This window comes from Condylura cristata, unplaced genomic scaffold, assembly GCF_000260355.1.
Source record: "Condylura cristata isolate star-nosed mole 26May11 unplaced genomic scaffold, ConCri1.0 scaffold00013, whole genome shotgun sequence".
Lineage (NCBI taxonomy): Eukaryota > Metazoa > Chordata > Mammalia > Eulipotyphla > Talpidae > Condylura > Condylura cristata.
Window position 1 is genome coordinate 36,671,976 of NW_004567114.1, and position 24,081 is coordinate 36,696,056.

The following is a 24,081-nucleotide window of genomic DNA, read 5'->3' on the forward strand; positions in this document are numbered from 1 at the left end:
CACGTCTCGGCGGGGCTCGCGCAGCGGCTGCAGCGGTGGCGACCGTGGCGCGGGAGGTATAGGAGGAGGTGGGGCCGTCGGTGAAGCCGGATCCGGATCCAGTGCTGAGTGTCCGGGTGAGTGAGAGTCCAGCCGGCTTGGAGAGGAGCACCTACTGCCGGGCCTCTGCGGGTGAGGACGTCTGGAGGTCCGAGGGCGAGAAGGGGGTCGGGCGGGTGTCCGGGGACTGGTCGCGGGCCTGCCTGCAGATTTATCAAACAGGTGTGTCTGCTGCCCCTGGGCGAGGCGAGCTAGGCCCGGTGGGGGCAGAGGAAAGATAGGGCTTCGGTTTCCAGAACCGGGCATTTATCTACGCCAACGGGTGCACATGGTTGTAGAATGCGTTTCGGAGGTAGGTGAGCGGGCACGCGCCCGGGGCAGAGGTTAAGAATCATGGCAGTGGTCCAGCCAAGCAGAGTGGCCCTGGCTGGGTAGGAGCAGAGCCTAGGATCGGAACTCATTTTTCGCTCATCTTACTTTCGCGTGGAGTATCATGAACAGTCGCTTCCTCCCTGGGCTTTGAATGGGTATGAACGCCCCAGCACCTTATCTCCTCCTTCCTTACTGAGGCGCACCCCAAGGCGGTCGCGAGCCACTTGAGGACATGCTCCTGCTCGGAAGAACATCTCCTGTACTGCCTACTTTGGGACTTTCGCTTCAGGAAAAGGACATCCTTTGTCTATTTTCCCGGGGCTTCTAGCCCTACAGGCACTGAGTACTGTGATTTCTGTTATGGGAACGCTTGTTTACATAAACCGAAGTCATAAAATTTCATACAAAATTGAACGGGCGATTATGCAATTAAGATATATTCACTCATGAACGAATCCTAGAATGGGTCTTAAGAAATCGATGGACCGATTCTATTTAAGGATTCACTGGCTTTGTTATTTTATAATGGAGGAATCAGAGCTGTCTGTCTGGTACTCTTGACCTCTTAAGTACTGTGGTGCTCAAGATGCAAAAAAAAAGATAGGATTCTAGTCCTACTTCACTCGTTGCGTTACCTTGGGTCAAGTCCTGAAAGCTCCACGTGCTACAGATTCTTGCACAGTCAACTAGGAATAGATTACAAGGCTCAAATAAACTACTAGAAAATAAGTACTTTGGAAAAGTTTCAAGTGTAGCTGCACAATTTTATATGACAAGCTGTGTTAGAATCAACAAATGAAATGTTTAGACACGTTAGTCAAATGATTCAAATGTATTCAGATTTTAAAATGTACGTAGTAGATTAACCCTAAAGTCTCAAAACAGCCCCCTCTTCCCACCTCCGCATTCAGTGTGCGCTGAGGTGACGTAGTCACTCCAGGAACTCTTGATATATAGGGCAGTTTACCTGGCTGTATGTTATGCATTTAAAAATTTCCTATCAACTTAAAAAAACCTCCATCCCCAGTATTACTTGTTGCTCAGTTGCTTTCTGGTAGCAGCAGCTCCTCCCCATTTGTATTCGAAAAAATAATTGTTGAAATGGTGTCCAGATAGTCCTAATGAAAACCTAATGTGAGAATAGTAAAAATAAATTTGATGTTTGGCCTTTGTGAGCTCACCTCTGGCAGTTTGGGGAACTTTTTTCTTCTGGATTTTTTTTGAAATACTATTTATTGTTCCTTCACTAGACATTAACTGGGTCAAGTTAGACTGTTAAGGGTCTTATAAATGCCTAATTTATAAGTTTAAAGAATTTGAGAAAATGTCCTAGTTCTACACTATTTCTTTTTAAGCTAAATGTTTCATTCTTTTCTAAAATCTTATGAAATTTGTTACCAAACCCACTTCTTTCTTTAATATAGCTCTTAAGATGGAGTAAAAGGTAGTATACCTTACAGATGATTGTTTGGTGAAATAGCACTTAAGAGCTTTTTAACATAATTTCTAATTTTAATATCTGATTTTAGGTGATTCCTATCACATACAGGATGTTTGGTTTAATGTATTTTGACTAGCCTGAAATTCTTACTTTGCAAATATAAGTTACAAATGATGTTTTTTACTATATTTTCATCATTTGTACAATAAAGTAGGAAATTCATTTCACTAATGAATCTCCAGTACTAAGTACACTTTGTAGTCATGCAAACATAATTTGTGGTAATCCACGCTATGATTACAGAGCTCCTGTTAAAAATTAAGAATTTAAAGACAGTGGCAGCAGAGAATTAAACCAAATGTAGGACCCTGCATGGGCAATTGCATAGGTGCCGTGAAGTTGTTCCTTTTGCCTGATTTTGAATCCTAACTCTGTTGCTTTTAATTGTTGAATAATTTAGTGTGCCTATCTGCTTATCTCCTCTGTAAATTGATGACAACATTTTTTATTGTATTTTTTAGTTATTAAACAAAGTATTCATCAAATGTTAGCCAGTTATCACTTATGATCATTCCACTATCCAGTTAAAGCACAAAAAAATTTAGTATTTACTGTTTTAAATTTATGACTTACAATCATAATTCTTTCTCTGTCAGAAATTATATACCCTAACTTGCATGTTTTTTAGGCTACTTTATTCTAAATCAACCTCTATAGGAAAGTGGCATCTGGTTAACAGTAAATGTTTTTAATGTTTAATTGAATTCCCTTTTGATCTGTTTCTAATGGTTGAACTATATTAAATAGCCTGAATGTCTCAAATGTTTAAATAGTGTTTTCATGAAGATCTTAAATTTTTAATAGCTTTTGGCATCTGCCAAAATGTACTTATTTTATTGATAAAATATGACCTATTTGTGTATCTGGAAAACAATCACCTTGTTAACCACCTTCCAATGAGAGTACACCCAAAAGCCTCAGGGGCCCAATTATCAGGGCCAAATGCTTAAATGCATGTACTAAAATTAATCTATGAAAAATTTGTTTTGAATGGACCATAACTTTGTTAAATTCGATAGGATTGTTTTATTTATTTACTGTTCTTAGAACCAGGTATAATACTTACAGCTATATTTGAGTACTTTTCAAGGGGAAAAAAAAATCACAACATTCTATACTATTTTTAAATTTTTTTATCCAAGAATGCTAACTTATTTGGCATAAACATAGTAGATAACCTGTCATTCCTTTTGTAGCCCCTGCTCCTAGACAGTGCCTGACTCATGAACTAATTTAAAGATGAAACAAATGAAGAATTTATAAAAATGAATTTTAAATTGACCTAAAGTATATCACGCTGAGTACTTAGGCACTGTAGAGTTCTTACATACAGTAACTGATTTCATACTCCCAATAACTGTACCTCTATTTTGCAAATAAGTAAACATTATGAGAGTTTTAACTACCTTAGCCATGATCACACTATAGGCATAGGAAAACTAGATCTGATTCCAGAGCTCATGCTCTTTCCATGCCTACATTTAAATTCTGGCTCAACTTAGTGTGCTTTGTTTTCCTTCTGTTAAGATGGAGGTAATTATCCCTATCTTACAGAATTGTTGGAGTAAATACAAGTTATGTAAATAAAGTTTTTTGAACAAAGCCTGGCACGTGTGGTCTTCCATTACTATACCACACTACCTTCCTAGAGCCTCAGCTATACAGCATAACCCATATAAGTAAACTATGTCTGGCTACCTAGGCAGAAGTTTTATATGCCTTTAAGGAAAAATTAGGGATAGTTGCTTTTAAGCATACTATGAAATAGGGATTCTCTGGGTTATTGGGAAAATTGTTTTAGTCATTAAATGGACTTTTTAATTTTTCCTGTATTGCCTTTCTTTTATGGTAATGTGTATCTTTAAATTCTGTTTCAAAGAAGACACAGAGGCAGGTAATAAATAGAATAGCTTCTCTAATTGGGTTTAGGAACAGAAATCATTGGGAGTTGCCTTACAGTGTCCAAAAAATTGTTACGAAGACTCTGGGTCTTTGGGCTCAGATGTCACCCCTGTTTATATCCTTTATATAATTCTAGTAGAACCTGCTCATTTATCAATATTCAAAAAAAAATATAATTGATGTATGGAAAATATCAGCAATCCTTAAGCTGAGATGCAGCTCAAAAATTTACAGATTTTTAGAAAAACTACTGTAAAATCAAAATACACTCGTGTGAATGTTATAGCTGAGATCAAACATGATAGTGAATGTAGATAATAAACCACTTTATCAATCATGTCTGTTCACAGCTCATATATTAAAAAAAAAAAACAGTTGTGCAACGGGTTAAAGCACAGCACTGAGAAGCTAAAGCCACTTCCGCATGAGTTGGAGCCCCACTTGTACTTCGTAGAACTGCCTGTTCGGTACCCCGCTCTGTCTCTGGTGAATCCTCTCACCCTCCGCATGTCTGGCCTGTACCCCAGTTCTGTATGAATGAATAAATCAATCTTAAAACAGTTGCATGCTGAGTTAAGTCTTTAGTGGTTAAGACCCACAAATAACTTATAAGGCCCATAATAAAATTCAAGAATGTGAGGGAAGTGTAGGAGCCCATGAAAAGTCTACAGTACTTCACTGTAGCAAATAAAGAACCCATAAAGAAAATATTTTAGAAGATTTACTATGGGTTCTTTAAAACTTCGTTAATTTAGTCATGTCTTTACTATTTGATAGTAATCGTTAGTTTTCTATTATCTATAGTTGTGGCATTTGGTGTTAAGATTCAGGGTAGGTTAAAATACCTTGTAGGTTATTTTTCTGATTGCACTAAAGATTTAAACAATTTTAATAATCTTCCTTCTATAAAAATGCTTTAACATTTAAAGTTTTATTTTAGAACTTTTTGCAAAAATGAAGCCTGATGAAACTCCTATGTTTGACCCAAGTCTTCTCAAAGACGTGGACTGGAGCCAGAACACAGCGACATTTTCTCCAGCCATTTCCCCAACACATCCTGGAGAAGGTTTGGTTTTGAGGCCTCTGTGTACTGCTGACTTAAACAGAGGTATGGACTTGCTCAATTTCAAGATAGTCAGAATTATACTTGGCATCCTATTTTCTTCACAAACATTGATACTGATTTTTTTTTTAGTATTTGAATTTTTTTTTTGTACTTCACTTGTTAAGTGCCTGAGACATTGAGACATTCAATACCAGTATGTATATATCATGGCTAAGATGTTAACATGAAACATTTCAAATGACTGAAGTACAGCACTGCTTCCTAATTAAGAAGTTAAAAAGACTATACATTATCATCACAATGATACATAAGGACTTTACATGGTGAATGAGGGTCGAGATAATTTTTCTTTGGTAAGTTACAAAAGGCTTTTTCTAAATAGCTATTTTTTAACATAAATTCTCCAAATTTCTTTAAATTTTGGTTATCAAAAATCAACATTTTATTTTTGATAGAAAATCCTGCTGAGGAAGCTAATTTTGTCTTAGTTAAATGCAGAAGATGCTTAAAGTTCTAATTTTAATACAATATTAATGAAATTAATTAGAAATAGTTAAAAAATCTGTCTGTACATTTGAGGCTATCAGGTGGGGAAGTAAAAAGAGAGAGGCAAGTCAAAGAGAGGCCAGAGTGGCCTAGGGTGGATTTTTAATGCCTTAGTGGTGGATATGGTATGGTAATATGCACCTGAACGGAGTGACCACAAGTGGTATGTAGTGTTGTGAAACAATGTTACCTCAAAAGAAATTTTTTGTCATACTTTAAACAATGTTACATAATTTATATTTATTCACAAATATCCTATTTGGTCATTCTAAGAACCTTTCACTTTTAAATAAAACCAAAGCACATATTTGGAGAAATCTGGCATCCTATGAGTTGAATTTAATGCAAATTAACATTGAAAAATGTACGTACTGATCCAGTATTGAAAATGTATTCCAAAGTCTTATGCAGGCAAAAAACATTGGTGAAACTATTCTTTGTTATATAGCGATTATAGGAAAATAATGGGTTTGAGTTTAATAATGTTTTTAATTAATTTTAAAATGACTAGAGTTTTGAAAAAAGAACTGATTGTAGTCTCACCAGCTTAACACATTACTTTCTTGGCATATCTTACTCTTCTTATGACTCAAAATTTGTTTTTCTTAATTAGGTTTTTTTAAGGTACTAGGTCAGCTGACAGAGACTGGTGTTGTCAATCCTGAACAATTTATGAGTAAGTATTATAGCCTCTTGTTTAGAGGCCTGTTCATTGGCATTTTTATTCAAATAACAAATGAGGTATTTTCTTCCATACTTGAATTTGGCTAACCATCTAGAATCTAAATGTAGCAATTAACATGTTTAACAAAATACTTGTTTCTAGTAATTACTGTAGTATAGAACATAGGAGTATATTTTATTATAGTATTTATTTTCATGTGTGTAGGCTATTCACAGAAATTTTGTCATGAAATCAAAAATGTATGAATGTGTTGTGAATTTTCTGGTTCATTTAAATTGAATTTGAAGGATAGCAAGTTTTTTAAAAGCTATAGTTAAACCCTTTTTTTATGTATACATACAAGTGGAAATCCAGAATTCAGTGGCATATCCAAGGTTACGGTTAATGGGAAGCAAATGATTATAGTATCCTCCTTACTGCACCCAGTACTCTGTGCCATTTCCTTCAACAGGTAATTTTGTTTGGTACTTTACTAACCTTTCTGAAGTGAAGATCATCATTCTTATACTGTTTATTCTCCTTCATTCTTCCCAAACCAGATTCCCCTTCATAGAATAAAACTGTGAAACTAATATGTGAGCTGTTTGGCTCAGTTTTCATTCTTGAAGTATTCTTTGCATGCATCAGTTCAGTGAAAGACCGTATTATTTCTGCAACATTATGTACTAAACATCAACCTGAGGAGAAAGTATTTATTACATTTTTACTCCTACTTGCAATGTGTCCTTTGGAAAATAATGTAGCTATAGAGACATACTTTTGACTTCATAAGGTACTGACAAGGCAAACAAAAAATGATTTCTATAAAAGCAAGTTAAAGGGATCTCCCTGGTGGTGCCAACAGGTTAAAGCACCACATTATGAAGCTCTCTGAAGCCACTACAGCACCAGTTCAATCCCCAGCCAGGGAGCTGACACACATGGCATGGCAGACCTCCTCTGACCCACCCGCTGCTACCCTCAGTAGTATACCTTGTCAATCTGCCTGTTCTGCTCCCCACTCTGTCTCTGGTGAATCCTCTCACTCACCATACCTCTGGCCTATACTCCAGTTCTGTAAGCATAAATAACTCTCTTTAAAAAAAAGAAAAACAAGTTAAATAACCATGAAGAACTCGAGGTCACAGGGCAAAATTGAAAACAACTTTGTCAAGGTATTTTGAAACCAAAAAAAAAAAAAAAATCTAGAATGGGGCATCATATATAATCACTTTTAAAATCAGTTTTATTATGTTTGACTATCTGTTGAGTGTAAAGATTAAAGAAATTGATTAAAGTAGTAATGAAAATATTTAAGTCTTTTCAAGTGCTTTTCATCTTAAATAGCTGTATAACTCTATTTTGTAAGCAGCATGAGCTATATCCAGTTGATAATGATTATTAATATTTAAACTATATTAAGTATTTTCTTCAGAACAATTTATCAATTACCTTATTGAAATACCTCTGAGTATTCATTAAGTCAGCTAATTGTGGTTTCTGGCACTTTCAATAAGATTTAATACATGGTACATAATGCTTTTTCAATTTTCATAGAATCTTTTGAGCACATGAAGAAATCTGGGGATTATTATGTTACAGTTGTGGAAGATGTGACTTTAGGACAGATTGTTGCTACAGCGACTCTGATAATTGAACATAAATTCATCCATTCCTGTGCTAAGGTATGTGTTCATATTGATACTTGTGTGTAAAACAGGTGTTTTCCAGTAAAACCAACTTTTGAGTTACCATTAGTCTGTTTTCTCACTGATTTTCATTGTAATATGAGAACTACAGAGTTCTCCTTCTTTGGAATCATTTAGAAGGGGGGGTTTCCCCATTGTCTTCTGAGAGTTACAGGATAGAAACTACTGATAACATTGTTTCCTATTTATTATTTAGTAAGGTATTAAGATTTGGTATAGTGTAACCAAATAAATCTGCATATAAAATACAGCAGTAATATTTAACATCCCTCATACTTTTTTTTTTTAATCAAAAATACTTTGACTATACCTCAGCGACACAGATCCAATCAGGTTCCAAGTTGTAAAGGATTCATATACTATATTCTTTTCTAATTGTGACACTTCTAATGCCTAAAGAGCTCTTGATTCACATGAGTAAAGAAATTTAAGTAATCCAATGAGAATATAAGAAAATCTAGAATGTAACTTGTGAGGTATGACTTTCTGTGTTTTAGAGCCAGAAATAAATTGTATTTAGATGTCTGAAGTAAATTGCTATTAGAGTATATTAATACATGCTTGTGTAAGATTATACTTTGAAGATAAGATTCTGACACTCGCTTTATAACTGGGTAAGGAGTTTATAGGATCTAGATAAAACAAGATCGGTTTCTAAGTGATTCATTGTATTATTTCCTTTATAATAATAAATTTTAAAAATGTATTTGAGTTTTTGTGAAAGTCTAGCTTACAAACTTTTTATCAATGAGTTTTACCAGTATAACTTGTTGATTCAGCTTAAACCAAAACTACATGCTTAGTCCTTAAACATTGTTAAATATTTTCAGAGAGGAAGAGTAGAAGATGTTGTTGTTAGTGATGAATGCAGAGGAAAGCAGCTTGGCAAACTGTAAGTAGGCAGAAACAAGGTAACTCTGGATAAACAAGATACTTTGTGTTGCAGCTGATAAAGTTTCTTGCCAAGATACTTACTGTGAATATTTTTCTGTTTGAAATTCTTTTTAGATGCCATTTATTATAAACCTATTCTCACTCTATACTTAGACTGAGTTTAGAAAAGAAATAAACTTTTTACATTGCCTTTTTTTTTTTTTTAAAGATTTATTTATTTGTGCGTACAGAACTGGGGTACAGGCCAGAGGTTCAGGGGCGGTGAGAGGCTTCACCAGAGACAGAGTGGGGAACAGAACAGGCAGATGGACTAAGTACACTGCTGAGGGGAGCAGCAGGCGGGTCAGGAGAGGTCTGCCACGCCATGTGGTCACCTCCGGGGCAGGCGGGAATCGAACTCATGCGGAAGCGGCTTTAGATACTCAGTGCTGTGCTTTAACCCGCTGCGCCACCAGGGAGGGCTCCTACATTGCTTTTATCAAGTTCAAAAGTTGCAAATTTGTTTTACAGACTGTTACATCTTAGAAGTTATCTTCTAGTAGCATTTTTATATCAGTGGAAATAGAAACTGTCCATGTCAAGAGATGTGCTCCAGAGTCTCTCATATACATAAAAGCAAGTTTAAGAAACATATAATGAAAAAAAAAAAAACTTCATTCGTTGTATAATCTTTTAAGTATTTAGTGATACATTTAAAGTGAATGCAGTTTTAAATTAAACTATTTAAATTAATTCCTACATATTAAAGATAAATATAAACTTTTAAAAATAATTTTAAGTTTCACATTTATTACAAATTTTGTACCTCAAACTTCATTACCTCTTGAAAGAAATTCACTTAAGAGTCCTCCCTGGTGGTGCAATGAGTTGAAGCACGACACTACAAGGCAATCTGCAGCCGCTGCAGCACAATTCTATCCCCAGACAGGAAGGTGACCCACATGGCATGACAGATCTCTCCTGACCCCCCTGCTTCCCTCAGCAGTGTATTTCAATCATTCTGTCTGTTCTGCTCCCCACTCTGTCTCTAGTGAAATCTCTCACCGCCTGCACCTCTGGCCTGTACGCTAGGTCTTGTATGCATAAAAAAATGAATAAATAAATCTTTTAAAAAATTAACTTATATTAAGCACTTGCTATTCAAGGTATTTGGGGTAAATCATTGAACAAAACGGACAAATTTTAAATATTCTAGTCCATATAGTCATACTGTTCAGAAGTTTTATAATACCAATCAAGATGATGTCTTCAAGTTATTATTTTTCAGTCTATGCATAAGTAAAATTTTGTGGATCTTTTTTAATATTCTAAGGATTCATAAAGATGTGTACTTTTTTGCCTTCAGTTTATATAAGCAAGTCTTACTGATGCTTTCACAGATAGTAGTTTAATAAAAACGATAAAGAACACAGGTGTTATTTGCACTTATTATGTGGGAGTGTTTACTGTTCCTTAGTTTGAATGAGTTTGTTAAAAAAACTTAAAAAAATTAATTCTGCCTATGTTTTGTAAAAGGTCAGTCTTAAATAGTAACATCAATCTTAAGTTTTACTAAAAAAAAAGGGTTTAGGGTGCTTTTAGTATTTCTTCCTACGTATTACTGAAAATTACTACAGTATTTTGAAACAAAATAAAAAAGGTTCAGTGACTAAGGCTTATATTTAAATGAATATTGTGGGAAAGGCTGTTCTCTAAAACTATTTCTACTGTAAACTTGAAATTTCATGTAACATTCATTACATTAAATGACTAAGATCCATTTTTATTAATAGATATCCCCCCTTTTTTTTTAAATTTCAGGTTATTATCTACCCTTACTTTGCTAAGCAAGAAACTGAACTGTTATAAGATAACCCTTGAATGTTTACCACAAAATGTTGGTTTCTATAAAAAGTTTGGATATACAGTATCTGAAGAAAACTACATGTGTCGGAGGTTTCTGAAGTAAAAGTTTTTTAAGAAGACATCAAAGGAGCTTATGCAACAAGGTTATACTCTTCTAGAGTCAAAAATGTTTGTTGCTACAACCCAGTGACCTCCATAAATACTGAATTTTAAAAAACATTGTAATACAAGTATAGTGACATTTAGAAGATTACTTTGGGCTGGTGGGACATGCTATGTGTTTAGATTACAAATGATTATAAATGGGGATGATTTTTAACCAAAGGAATATATTTTTAACTTGAATCTTTTCTTGCATTGTATTTTTCTAAAGTTTGGCTTCATTTCTTAGTAGTCAAGAATACATATAATAAGGAGTTATGTCTACTATCTTTAAAAAGTATCTAATAAAGCTATTCTCATATTCATAAAATTTTGTTTCCAAGAAACATAACTAAATACTATCTAGGTGTATATCATTTCCCAAATGTTATGTGAAGTTAGACATATTAAAACTAAATATAGTACAACTCAACATTTATTGATCCTAATACTGTATTGGCAAACAACCTAATCAGTGTCTAAAGAAGTAGAAATGAAAATTAATTTTTAAAATGTGACAAAATTCAAATAATTTAAATGTGTATCTAAAGTTTATGTAAATCTAATGTTATATATGTCACCTGTTTTACATGTGAAAGATAATTATTCATATAAGAGCCAATACGAAGTAATTTAAAAATAGTGAATTAGCAAATCCTGGTATATGATGATTTTCTAACCTGATTTCTCATCTTTTCATGGGTATCTGAAGCCTCTCTTCTGAGTAACTTTTTTCATTAAAAATAGATAATTATCAAAATGAGAGGAATATTCAAAAGGGTACCATGCTGTATTGGTTACATTCTGAAAATGTTAATGGAAACTTTTGTATTTAATGTGATTATAATAATGGTACTATTATAGTCAGTATCCTGATTTTATTTATTTTAATTATTTTTTTAAGTTGAATAATTACTTTATCAATGGTTGTAATCTTTTGCATTCCATGTTACATTAAACCTATTATATAATAGTGTTTTGTTAGAATCCTAAAGTTGTCTCTACTTTTCTTGAGTCTCTTGTTGAATTATTAGGTTGTCATGTTTGATAAAATTTTAGTATTGTGTACTCTTTATAAAATGAACTTGGAAAGTAAAAATCACCTGTTTTCCACCCCTTTGATTCAAACCTATCTCAGCTAGATTTCATGTTATGATTTCTAAAAATACATAAACTCTTCTCCAATAAAGGGTGCACCACTTACCTACAGATGCCCTATTTAAATGAATTGATCTCTAATTAAAGCAACAACACTAACTAGCTTTGTCTTTTTAGGGAGTCTTGCAACCTTAGTACAACAAGTACCATTTTTAGGTACATGCTGATAAAAGGCAAAACTTAATGCTGTATTACATTTCGTGCCACTGAAAAAATCTGAAGTAAAACTGTCTACAACGTCTGGTATTTTAATAAATTCTTTAAAATAATGCTCTTAGATCTTATAGGAAATATAGGTAACACATAACATATAAATATTGTGTGACTGAAGATGATCTGTATTTAAGATAACTGTATTTAAGTTAACTGGAGAACTTTTATGATTTTCTGAGCCATGCTGTGAGTAAATGAATATGAAAAAAAAGCTACATAAAGCAGTTTGCCTTTGATAATGTAGAATGAAGTGGGTGGCAGTTGTGCTTTTTATTATGCCCCTTATGTTTTGTAAGTAAGTTTAAGGTGAAAGGTTTTCTGTACAGTTTCAAAAATCTGGATGCTGTCATACTTGAGAAATACTGTCTTTTTAGCGGTATCTAAAATAATGATGTTATAAATGGTCTAGTGATGATATCTTAGATTCCATAAAAAATACTAAGTATGTATGTAAGCTCAATGGGGGGAAGAGGGTACTTTATGTAAAAACAAGCAGAAATTTTAAAATAGGTTGGAAGGTACTCTATAATTTATCCTCTTCCTTCAGAAATTAATTCCCTCACTTCTGGCTCCAAACTTGTTCAAACAGTCCTTAAAATATTCTTGAGCTGAAATTTGAACTGTGCATGGACTTAATGACCCTAACTTTTTAGTGTGTGACCACAATGTTTTGGAAGTACTCTTAAGTGTTTCTCTATAGCCAATATTCATTATCCTTCTTAATCTGTGGGAATAAAACTGGGTTACATTTACCAAGGAGATAGTAATCTAAAGTTTTAAAGCATAAGCAGTATAAAAGAGCTTTTCAAGCTTTTTGAGGTACAATGGCACAACAGTTTTAATACAACCACCAATCTTTACAAAATAATTTTAATACTTTGTGCCTGGGCTAGCAGCATCTTGCACTGTGACATTCCTATACAGACATAAGCATTTTATCCAAGTACAAATGTTAAAAGCAGAGTAACTTAAGCATTGCCTATACAAAGGTAACAGACACTGTAGGTTATTTTTCTTGAATCATTTTTGCTGCATAGTAAATTGCAATTACATGTCAGTATAATGTTACTGATCTATAGAATACACTTTGAACTGTGAGGTATGGCAACTCCCTACGAGAGAGAGCTAACATGTAAACCTGAATATTTTGAGTGATTTTTTTTTTAGCTGCCATGAATGGGTAAGACAAAAAAAAAAAAAGAAAAAGAAATCCAGCATTCAAAGACCCTAGAAACTTATTTTTCTAATCAATAAAAAAAGTCATTTAGTAATTCTCAGCTATTTCCTATCATTTCTTCACTGGAGCATTGTTGAATGGACAACGATAAAATAAATATTGAAGTGAAGCTAAGTATGTAATGGAATTATGGTTTAAAACAGTTATTTAAAAAAAAAAAATCCGCCAGGTAACTGCTCATTTACTTTACATCAAGTTGAGATCCCAAGATATATATCTTTATACCCCAACTTTATAATTCAAGACTGCAGTTAAGTACTTCTAAGTCACTTGAATTACCATGGTAATAAGACAATTATAAACCTTATATTTTCTTAAAAAGGACATGCTTACATTTTCTGACATTACTTCTAAACTCAGATGAAGCACAAAATACCCTCAAAACAAACATTCTGCTCTAGAAGTTAAATGGTTTAGAGTTGGTAGCAGAAGCTATTACGTTAGTTCAACATTTCCACCATTGTGTAGTAGATTAAAATAAAAGTAACTGCTGTTTAAACATTTAATAGATATAAAATTAAGATAAACCAGTTAAGTAAAATAAGAATACTGCCATTCCAGTTTGAATATTTAAATTAGATACTTTCAAATTGGCAGTAAAGCAATTTTCCTATGTTTTGATGCAATTTCACTTTAAGTTTTGTGCCCAGATTCAACTTAATGCTTAAAATTAGATGCTACATCATTCATACATTATTCAGATATCTTAGAAAGTAAATCATGATTGGTTAAATGATTGTAGTTAACAGTCACAAACATCAGCAGAAATAAAGGAATTACAAAAAAGGAACCAAACAGAAAAGTAGCTAAGAGCTAGCAGAACTAGTTGAACATCAGGTGGAAGAATAAACCGAAGATAAAACAAACTTGCAATATCCTTATTTTAAAAAAGAATAAACCATATTTTGTCCATATTAATAATGTACTCAAGAATATGATAGTCCCTTTTCCTAATGTTTGTGAAAGATGGTCTTTAATATATAGTGCTGGGCAGGCACTTTAGTGATAACATAAAAATTATAGTGGTTAGAAAAAGTGGAAAATTACCAGTTATAAATTAAATAACCAAATCTGTATTTTTAGATTACTAGAGAGGATATATATTAAACTAATTTTAAAAATCTTAACTGTCTCATTAAAAAACCTTAATGTAGTATTGTGAAGATTTTCTTAAACAGTTTCTGCTGAATGAAGCTTCATAGACTACATAAAAATGCAAGAGAGATCTTTGCTGATCTATATACAGGAGAATTCTGTTATCTGGCACTTGCAATTCTGAACACACTGCAAATTTTGACTCTACTTAGACCACCATACCAAATAACCTAATCACACAACAGAATACCAGACCACAATGGGATTAACAATATGCTCTTTTCCTGGTGGTAAAATGAGAAGGAAAGGGAAATCAGATTTCCTGGGTCAACAGGAATTAACAAAGTTTAATTCACTTTGACTTCCACTATGCTGGGGGTAGAGATGGTGGTGGGGGGAAGCTTTTATTTTATTTTTACAGCTTAGGGAGGAAAGCAAAGCAAGTAACTTGATGTAATAGGTTACCTAGAATAGTACCTTTGGGTACCAGGGGAATGTATGGAAATCATCCCCAACAGTAAAGCACCTCAAGAGAGGATTGAGAAAAGTGAGACAGAAGGGAGTTTGTTTGTGCTACTCCAAATCACCTATAAAAGTTAAAAATAACTCCTCTCCTTCCTCACATCATACTAAAAACAGCAAAAATGTTTTTCTTAGAACCTTTTTTTACATGTATAAATAAAAACGGAAAACCAAAGGTCCATAAAGTGACTTTGCTAATGCAAATTATGGGGGAAATTTAGATTAATTCAGTGTAAAGAAATTATTAAAAATACTAATTTATGACACACTAAAGTCTCCCACAAACCACTTTCCCCAATAAATGCATTTTCAAAGAACAGCTTCGTTCTGAGCCAGAACAACCTCACAGAATCATTAAGACAGCCTAAGATGAAGTGTTTAATATTCCAAATAATTTACTGAGGTGTCTTTAAACCTTATACTCTATTTAAATTAAATGATGGTTTTAAAAAGATACAAAAAGTGTTAAAGAACTTAACTGTCCTACATACTAATTTAGAGGTCATAGGATTTATTTATTTTAATGATACAAGGCACTTTTCTTTTTTGGGCTTCATTTAGGAAAAAAATAGTGCTACATACGTTTATCATAGTTCACTTAGAACCATTTTGGAACCACGGGGAAAAGAATCTATAAACAACCCTAAAAAGAAAAAACACAACATTTGGCTTTTAAGAAATGCAAAAAAGAAAGCCACCTGAAAATCTACAACTGTTTTTTGAAGACCTGGTATTAAAAAACAAAATATCTTCTCTGCTCATTAAACTTTGAAGTTTTTTCCTATAGAATAAACAAAGTAGGAAGGTAATAGGAAGAAATACTTGGACCATGTTAAAGTAAGGATAGTTAGCTAACATCATGATTTTATATTAAGGAGTTTTTAAAAATAAAAGGGAAATTCAGCTATTGAACTATACTAAAAAGGAAATGAGGCAGAGTCCTGCATTTGTTAATGTTTCTGTAAGAGGCTCCACAAAATTGAAGTGTAAAATTATTGTTAAAATGTAATTTATAGAACACAAATGAATTTTTAGCAAACTTTAGGAAATTCTTCTTATAAATTACTCAGATTTAACAAATACCCCCTAACTTGCATTTTGTTTAAAGTAATAACTTTATATCATACAAATAAATTTCAAGTATGAAAAGTGCATTATTGCAATAATACCTCTCTGCAAGTCCAAAATTCTTGGTTTATAATAAAACTGTAAAGTTAAAAAAAAAAAACAAAAAAAAAGTAAAACCATCAGTGCCACCTACTGAAAAAGTCCAACATCTTAAAATGTTGCTCGTCAAATTGCAGAGAAACAATCTGGAAGCAACATATAATTGGAAAAAAAAAACTACATGTGTTTTTACCATTTTACATTATTATTGTCTCTAGTATCTTCTTTTTCCAAATAGAAATTCACATCCTCTTTAATGTTGCTCTTGAGTCAACCATTCTGTGCAGTTGCCACTTGCATGTTTCCAAAATCTTCTTCTTCTTCATGTGTTCTCTTCAAACTGCCTAAAAGTTATTGCATGGACACAGTATATATTGGGAACTTAAAATATACGCATTTGTTTGAATGTTACAGCTAATAAAAGTTTCATTTTCATTATTACCATTATGTGCACAATAAAAATTGCATGACTATTTTTAGATAACCTAGTAAATCTTTCCCTATATCTTAACAAAAAGATACATATTCCTTCTTAAGAATTATCTAAATAAGTTTTTTAGAGAAATAGTTTCTAAATGTTGAATTATGAAGTTTGTTTTTTCAAGTACCATTAACGTGACTTGGGCCATATAATTTAGGAAATTAATTTTATATTTATACAAACTTACTTTGTAGATATAGTTATCTTTTTGCTTTCACAGGTGCTGCAGAAAATATTTTTCTGCTGGCACTGTAGTTTTATTTGGGAAATAGGAAATCATGTAGCATGAAGAGATTTCTTTTATCTGCTCTTTTTTAAAGTATGCAAATACAGAAATTTCCCAAGTAGAATTAAAGCTATCCCTGTAAGTCCTACAGATATAATCAAGAAATCTGAGGAATAGAGTAAAATAAGTAGGAATTGGAGGATGATTGAGTAATACTGGGTTTTCTTGAGATGATATCTGAACTAAGTTCTTTTAAGACTAGAGAGGTTGAATCTGATCTTGGAGAAAAGACAAACACAGAAAATTATAAGTAGTTCAGGTATCTAGAGTACATATATAAAGAGGAACAATGGGAGATACAAAATCACAACAGCCTTTAATGTATGACACTATGTTCTTCTATAGGAATTAAGCCAATGGACACTTAGCACAGGATAAACAGAACTATATTTCATGAAAATAAAATTTGATCACAATGTATAGAACAGCTCAAATAAGAATTTGGATAGGAGGTCAATATGGGCCTTAACTATATTTAGATTAAGGACAGTAGTAAAAAGAACAGAGGAATATAAAAGATACTGCAGAAACAGATGCTGCCACATTTGGAAACTGACTAGAATTGGCAAAGGGAATAAAAGAGTCAATGGTTAACTACAAAGTAGAGTCTAAGGTATGTGTATATATTATAACTATAAGCAGTGCAATAATGTAATGAAGAGTGCTCAATTTTTGGATCAGATCATTAATGTTCAATTTCCAGGTCCAGGAGTAACTAGGTATGTAACCTGTTCTATTTTATAAGGGCTGTTGTTATAAATGAGATTGAAATGAACTATGGGGAAGGGTGGCATAAATAAATTCCATGAGTACTCTAGCAAAAAGCAAACAAGGGTAACACAGGTAGAATTTTAGAACTATGAAAGAATGCTTGAATTATTAACAGTGAAATGGGGGGGGGTGAGCTGAAATAGGGAATAGAGAAAGGACTGAAATATTGATAACAAGAGAAAACAGGTTAGCTCATACTAATCACCTTACTGAATGGAAAGGTGTTTTCGCTTATTAATTATTTATTTTTAAAGTAGAGAAGCTCTAAATGTTCATAGGCACTCCCTTCTCCAGAATCTCTTACTTTAATCTTTGAAACAATTATGCTATCAAGCAGAACTTTGATCTTTCAACCAGCATATGCTTCTAACTAAATAGGTTCAATGATGTACATATAGCAAAAGTTCAATGTAATATATAGTAATAAATTAAAATGAAAATTATCTTATTTTAAATGACTAGTACCCTCAAAGTTTTCTAAGCAATTTAAATTGTTCAGTGTAGCTTGTAATAAGTGAATAAAGTTTTCTTCCTACGTTTCATACCATCTTTCTCTCTAACTTTTTCCAGAATAAAAAAAATTCTTACCTGTGGTGCCAGAATGAACAGATAATGACCTTTCTATCTGGAGTGGCGACATCATCTGTATTGTTAATTTTGCTAGGTAGATGGCTTCATATTCCTAAAAAAATAAAGATTTTAAAGATTTCACGTATGTGTTTAAGTTCTTGAATACTTTTTAACAGTGATTAATATATAAATTTAGTTTTCTTAATTTATGCTGAAAAATCTGGTTCCATTATTATTGTAAGAGAAATTCATGCTTATAATTCCTGCCCCGTAATTTCATATTTATTGATGACACTAAAAATGAAGTCAGGCAAATAGCTTGCACCAACACACTACATAACGAGCTCCCACTCAGTATGTGATTTCTGCCACTGAGGCATGAGCCATGTGATCTGTCGCATCTGTTAATACATACACATACACACAAGCATACAAGCCAAAAACACAAATGTGCAATCTCATAAAATTATTCTAAGAATGAAATGAAATCCAGTAAAAAGAAAATGCTATATAAAACTGCAAATAACTTTAAAAATAAGAATAAAATATTCTGGATTCAAGAATATATTTGCTTCTATAATTCCTTAACACTTCTACTTCCAGTGAAAGTTGGTGAAATCAAGGCATGTGTCTCCCCTTTCTAAAAACAGTAAAACTTTTTGTTAGATGAAATTAGAAAATATCTAACTCTGAATATGAGAAGAAGGAAAAATAAGGAACTGACAGGTCAAGATTGTGGTCATCTTACAAAGGGCGAAAGAGAGTTGTGGTTAGAGTAGGGCATCAAGTGGGTTTTTGGAATATTTACAAACATGCAGTTTATTGATCTGGATATTGGTTATGTGTATGTTTATTTGCATTTTAGGTATTTTCTGTATGTAATGTATCTAACTACGTGTGTGTGTACAAGCCCCCTCACCCCTTTGTAACACACACACTGGAACCAGACTAAGCCAGGTACAAAAGAAGACTGTCTCTGCAGATTCCAGGAAAGCTAGGTACAGTTCAGGGTTGTCAAAAAATAAAATAAGGTTGCATACCCACGATACAACAAACAAGTCCTTGTGTAGTGTGATTGAAGTCAAGAAAAATAAATGAACTATAGGAAGAGACAAGGCATGTTAAGGAAAATATGAACACCCACACCTGATATTTCTGCCGGAAGCAAGCTACAGGTATAGTAAGATGGAAGGGAAACTAGGATGCATGTAGCAACCATCTGCTGATCTTGGTCAGCTAAAAGTAATGGCTAAATCAGTAATTCTCCAGCCTAGCTCTAGCTATACCTGAAGACCAGCCAGTCACCTAAGGAATTTTAAAACTTGAAGTAGATAAGGTCCCTCCCAGGTGATTATAATGTGCATCAAATGCTTATCAATCTAAACAAGAAAAACCTATGCAAAGACTCTGTTGCCTACACATCAAGTAAGATTCACACCACCACAGAAAGCATTGGTGAAGCAAGCTTCAAAGACTACTGGGAAAATTTAAGAGATCTGCCTTTCCCAGTCACTTCATTGGCCCTGTTTCCAAAAATTATTTATAACATATCTAAGATGAAATACCTCAATTTGAAACATGATAGATAATCAAAAAAGAAGCAATAAAGTCTTATGCAAAAGTGGGGGAAAAGCAACATTAACACCAAGTCATATAAAGAACAGAGAATGAAAATTACACCGTGAAGCAGAAGAAAATCATGAATGATTTTCAATGAAACCAACAACACAGCATTTCCGGAATGAGTTCAGAGAGATAAAAGGAAGAAATATGAAAAGAGAGAAGACAGTGACTATTACAGCTCAATAAAGTGGGAAGGGGAAAAACCCACAAAAAAGATAGACATAATAGAATCAACAAAGAAAAACTGACCATACCATGCAATTCTAGCACATTATTTTTCCTTTTCTCCAGGATTGTTCCAGTTAGTGCACAAATACACTTCCTACCATTTCAGAAAACACCCTTACCCATTAATTCTAGTTCTACCTCCATTTCCAATTTTCCCTTCAAAGCATAATCTTTAGAATTATCCTTGCTGTTCACATCTCTTCAACTCTGAGCAGCAATAATAATGATGATCTCCCCTCTACAAAAACTGTATCAGGGACACCAGTGTCCCCATTCTAATGTCAATTATCAGTCCTGTCTCAACCTCTTAGCCTTTGACAAAGTGTATCATTCCCTACTTCTTCAATTGTTTTACCTGACTTTCTAAACACCAGGTCATTTAATTTTCTTCTGAGTAGAGTAACAGTAACCACTTTGGCCATTCTTTTCTATCTCTTTTGCTAACTTCTTGTCTACTCAACCTCTACATGTTGAAGTACATTAGATTCCTACTTTTAAATTATAAAAGTTAATAAATCTCTTCTTATACTCACTCCCCTAGTGACTTCGTCCAGACTCAAGCTTTCAACAGCACATATACACTGACCATTTCTATATATACAGTTCTTCCTTGTGAACTCCAGACTTACAACTACCTAAGGTCTAATCTAATATATCATGAACTTTAACATAACCAAAACTGTGCTCTTGATTTCACTTCCTTCAAACCTTCCATTGACGTTTCTCCCTGGTTAAGTACCAGGTCCTTTTTCAATTGTTCAGGCTAAAAGGTTTAGATTCAGACTACTCTCTCTCTACAATTCATTAGCAAATCCTCTTAGCTATACTGTCAAATAAATCCAGAAGCTGAACTCTTCTCACCCTTCCCCTAACACCACTTCAGTATTCTCTCTTGACTGCATTATACTTGCTGGTGTACTTGGGTCTACCCTTATCCTCAATTCCCCCTACAGTATACACAAATAGATTGCATTGTATTTAACATAGTAGCCAAAATGCTTTTATTATAAGGTTATTTCTTCCCTTACAGGTCAAAGGCCTAGATATATGTCTCCTACCTGTCAGATTTTTTTTTTTTAATTTTTCCAAGTCTTTGTTCAAACATCCCATTTACAATAAGGACTTCTCTAATCACCTTTTAAAAATGCAATTCATGTCACACCCTTATATGGCCAATTCTCATTTTTCTCACCAGCATCTGACCTACCACATTTTACCTTTGTTTATTGTCTAATTCACCCATTAGAGTATGATGGTTTCAGGCCCTCCCTGGTGGTGCAGTGGGTTAGGACCCAGAACTGCAAGCTAGCTGCAGCTGTTTCAATGCGGGTTTGATCCCAAACCCCGGAGGTGATCCACATGGTGTGGCGTTCTTTTCTGTCTCGCCTGCTGCTCTCCTCAGCAGTATACTTCGTCAGTCTGCCTATTGTGCTCCCCTGGCGAATCACCGCCCCTGCATCTCTGGCAATACCCCAGTTCTGTAATCATAAATAATTCTTAAAAAAAAAAAAAAGAAAAAGGGCCCTCCCTGGTGGCACAGTGGGTTAAAGCACAGTACTGAGAAGCTAAAGCCACTTCCGCATGAGTTCGATTCCCGCCTGCCGCCTGCCCCGGAGGAGACCACATGGCGAGCCAGACCTCTCCTGACCTGCCCGCTGCCTCCCTCAGCAGTGTACTTCGTCGATCTGCCTGTTCTGCTTCCCACTCTGTCTCTGGTGAAGCCTCTCGCCGCCCCTGAGCCTCTGGCCTGTACCCCAGTTCTGTCTGCACAAATAAATAAATCTTTAAAAAAAGAATATGTCTGTTTCAGTCTCTGCTTCACTGCCAGTACCTAGAATAGTGCCAAACAAATGCCTGATGAAACAATACATTATGAGACATGTCCCTGAAATAAAGGAAGGCTTAATTCTGCAAGTAGTAAGGCACAGTATGACTCAGAAAAAAGAGTACTCAGCAGGTTTACCTTCATAAAACATTCTATGATCACACAGACAATGCATCCTCCTAACCAAGTCATCTAAGGGAAAAGTTTTTTTAATTAGCCTTCCTTCAGATTTCCCTGGAACAATATTTAACGGCAGGCCTTTGTGCAAACCCGTAAGGGAAGACGTATTAAATAAAAATTTTATATCTAGCCAACTGTCTTTCAAATGTAAAGGCAAAAGAAAAATATTTCCCAACTTGTCAGGACTCACAATGTTTCTATAAACTTTTCTTGCAAACAATGCTAAAAACAAACTCAGGAGTTGAATATAGAAGCTGGAGTTCTACACAGATATAGAACTAAGGATTAACAAACAGGAAGTGGCAGGAGCAATAAAAGAGGGTAAAATATTAGATGATCCTGTGTTGGTAAACATAGTAAAAACTAAAGATGGAGTGAAATCTATAAAGTTTGGTAACTGAGACATCTTATTTTGTAATGCTTTTGATATCTCAATGTGAGATTTATTCCCACAAAACTGGATAGAATTAGCCAGAGTACATTCTTAAACCTATGATTTTCTTTCTTAGAAAAAATTATATAATCCAATTGACAATTCACAAGTTCATCTTAATTATTTTTAGTGCACCTTCCAAGTGCCAGTAAGATAGAACATAGAAGAAAAGTTAAATAGAAAAAGCTGCTACAGTACACATAGTTCTGTTCAGTGTAATCTAAACATAAAAAAAAAAAAATTGAAGAGATTTTAAAGATCAATATTTTACCTTAAGATTTAAAAATGTGCTTAAAATTATTATGACTGGTATTATATGCTTTAAAACAACTTTTAGAGATGTAAACAAATAAAAAATTAATCAGGTTATGGCAAATTTTCAGTATTACAAAGTAAATTTTATACCTAATCACATGAACATAAGATTCTAACTACTCTATTTTCTGTATTGTCTTGAAGAAAAAGTGATAAATTACCTGAAGTTGATGGACAAATCCAGCATTAGGATTAATGCAAAATCTTCTTTCTTGAACATAAGCAAATGCATCTCTGAAAACAAATAGAAAATTAAGATGGTATCACTTCATGAATTAACATCAACTTTTTCCAGAATTTACCTAAAATATGAGCTTATCTAAAAATTTACCTAAAATAGGAAATCTTATTTATAGAACTTGCACTACAGAGGGATAGTGAATTTAGTGGGAAAAAAAAAAAATCAATGGCATACTCAGGCTAAGTATCACAATCCCTCTGCTTACCAGCTGTGTGTCCTAGGGGAAATTACTCAACTTCTCTGAGCTTAACTTATCTGTAAAACGGGAATTATAATTGTACCTTACCTTGGAGGGCTATTGTGAAGATGGAAGATAGTAAATGTAAAGCACCTTGTATAGCATCTGTCACATAGCACATGCTCAAAATATAATCATTGGTTAAATGAGAAGTATATCTACTTCCTTGTGTTCCTGTGAGGCTTAAATGAGATCAAAGTGCCTACAATAGTACCTGCACAAAGCAGAAACCCAATAAATGGAAGTTATTTTCACTATTAATATTATTACTGACAAGATACCAAATAATAGAAAATATATAAAACAAAAAGCCTACTAATGCTTATTAATCTTTTTCAATTAAGATAAGCATTTTATTCAAATGATATTAATTTTAAGAACTGGTCTGTTAAGCAAACTTTTCCACTGTAATTTTAACATAAAAGATAACAAACAAATAAGCATTCAAATGTATACTGTAAGTCAGGCATTAGATCCAATGCTGAGAAGTTCAAATGAGAACTGTATGTGTTGATGGTATAAGGGCAGAAGAGGGTGACAGAGGTATGCAATACAAAGTTTACTGGCCATGTTAAAAATTATTAAGGGTCAGAAACCCTTCAGACCTTTTGGGGTAAGTAATTCTAAAATACTAGTCTACCGCAAAGACTAAAGAAAGAAAGAATAAATGAAACCATTTAAATAATTACTAAGAAAGTGGAAATACAAAACTGGAGTTTGTATTAGCGGAGTTAAGTAATGAAAAGATGGACTCAAGTTGTATTTCAGGACATAAAAAAGAATTTGGTAATGGTTTGGTTTGGGAGAAGTGGGGTGAAA

At 33.7% G+C, this 24,081-nt stretch overlaps 2 protein-coding genes across 5 annotated transcripts in view; one reads left to right on the forward strand and one right to left on the reverse strand.

Moving 5' to 3' along the window:
• The first annotated feature begins 23 nt into the window (after window positions 1-23).
• GNPNAT1 (glucosamine-phosphate N-acetyltransferase 1) lies at window positions 24-11,633 on the forward strand. 4 transcript variants are annotated; one of them, XM_012724420.1, is made up of 6 exons: window positions 24-171; window positions 4,744-4,922; window positions 6,040-6,102; window positions 7,648-7,775; window positions 8,630-8,691; window positions 10,494-11,633. In XM_012724420.1, exons 2-6 carry the CDS (start codon window positions 4,769-4,771, stop codon window positions 10,639-10,641), a joined length of 555 nt encoding a protein of 184 aa, XP_012579874.1. In that variant the 5' UTR covers window positions 24-171; window positions 4,744-4,768; the 3' UTR covers window positions 10,642-11,633. The 4 variants fall into 4 exon arrangements, with proteins under 4 accessions (XP_012579874.1, XP_004681922.1, XP_012579875.1 ...); XM_004681865.2 differs by having other exon boundaries at window positions 4,755-4,922; XM_012724421.1 differs by having other exon boundaries at window positions 24-116.
• Window positions 11,634-12,871: 1,238 nt separating this feature from the next.
• The window catches only part of STYX (serine/threonine/tyrosine interacting protein), a 31,334-nt gene continuing 20,124 nt past the window's right edge, over window positions 12,872-24,081 (reverse strand). Inside the window, exons 9-11 of the mRNA XM_004681866.2 lie at window positions 22,945-23,017; window positions 18,198-18,291; window positions 12,872-16,415 (exon numbers count right to left, since the gene is read on the reverse strand). Of these exons, the coding sequence (XP_004681923.1) occupies window positions 16,342-16,415; window positions 18,198-18,291; window positions 22,945-23,017 (241 nt within the window). The 3' untranslated portion in view covers window positions 12,872-16,341. The remainder of the gene's footprint in view (window positions 16,416-18,197; window positions 18,292-22,944; window positions 23,018-24,081) is intronic.

Bases quoted from the DNA above. Each gene is read 5' to 3' on its own strand.
- GNPNAT1 (XM_012724420.1), top strand. From the start codon at position 4,769: ATGAAGCCTGATGAAACTCCTATGTTTGACCCAAGTCTTCTCAAAGAC. The intron at 6,103-7,647 runs GTAAGTATTATA...CAATTTTCATAG, and splicing joins CAATCCTGAACAATTTATGA to AATCTTTTGAGCACATGAAG. The intron at 7,776-8,629 runs GTATGTGTTCAT...AAATATTTTCAG, and splicing joins TCATCCATTCCTGTGCTAAG to AGAGGAAGAGTAGAAGATGT.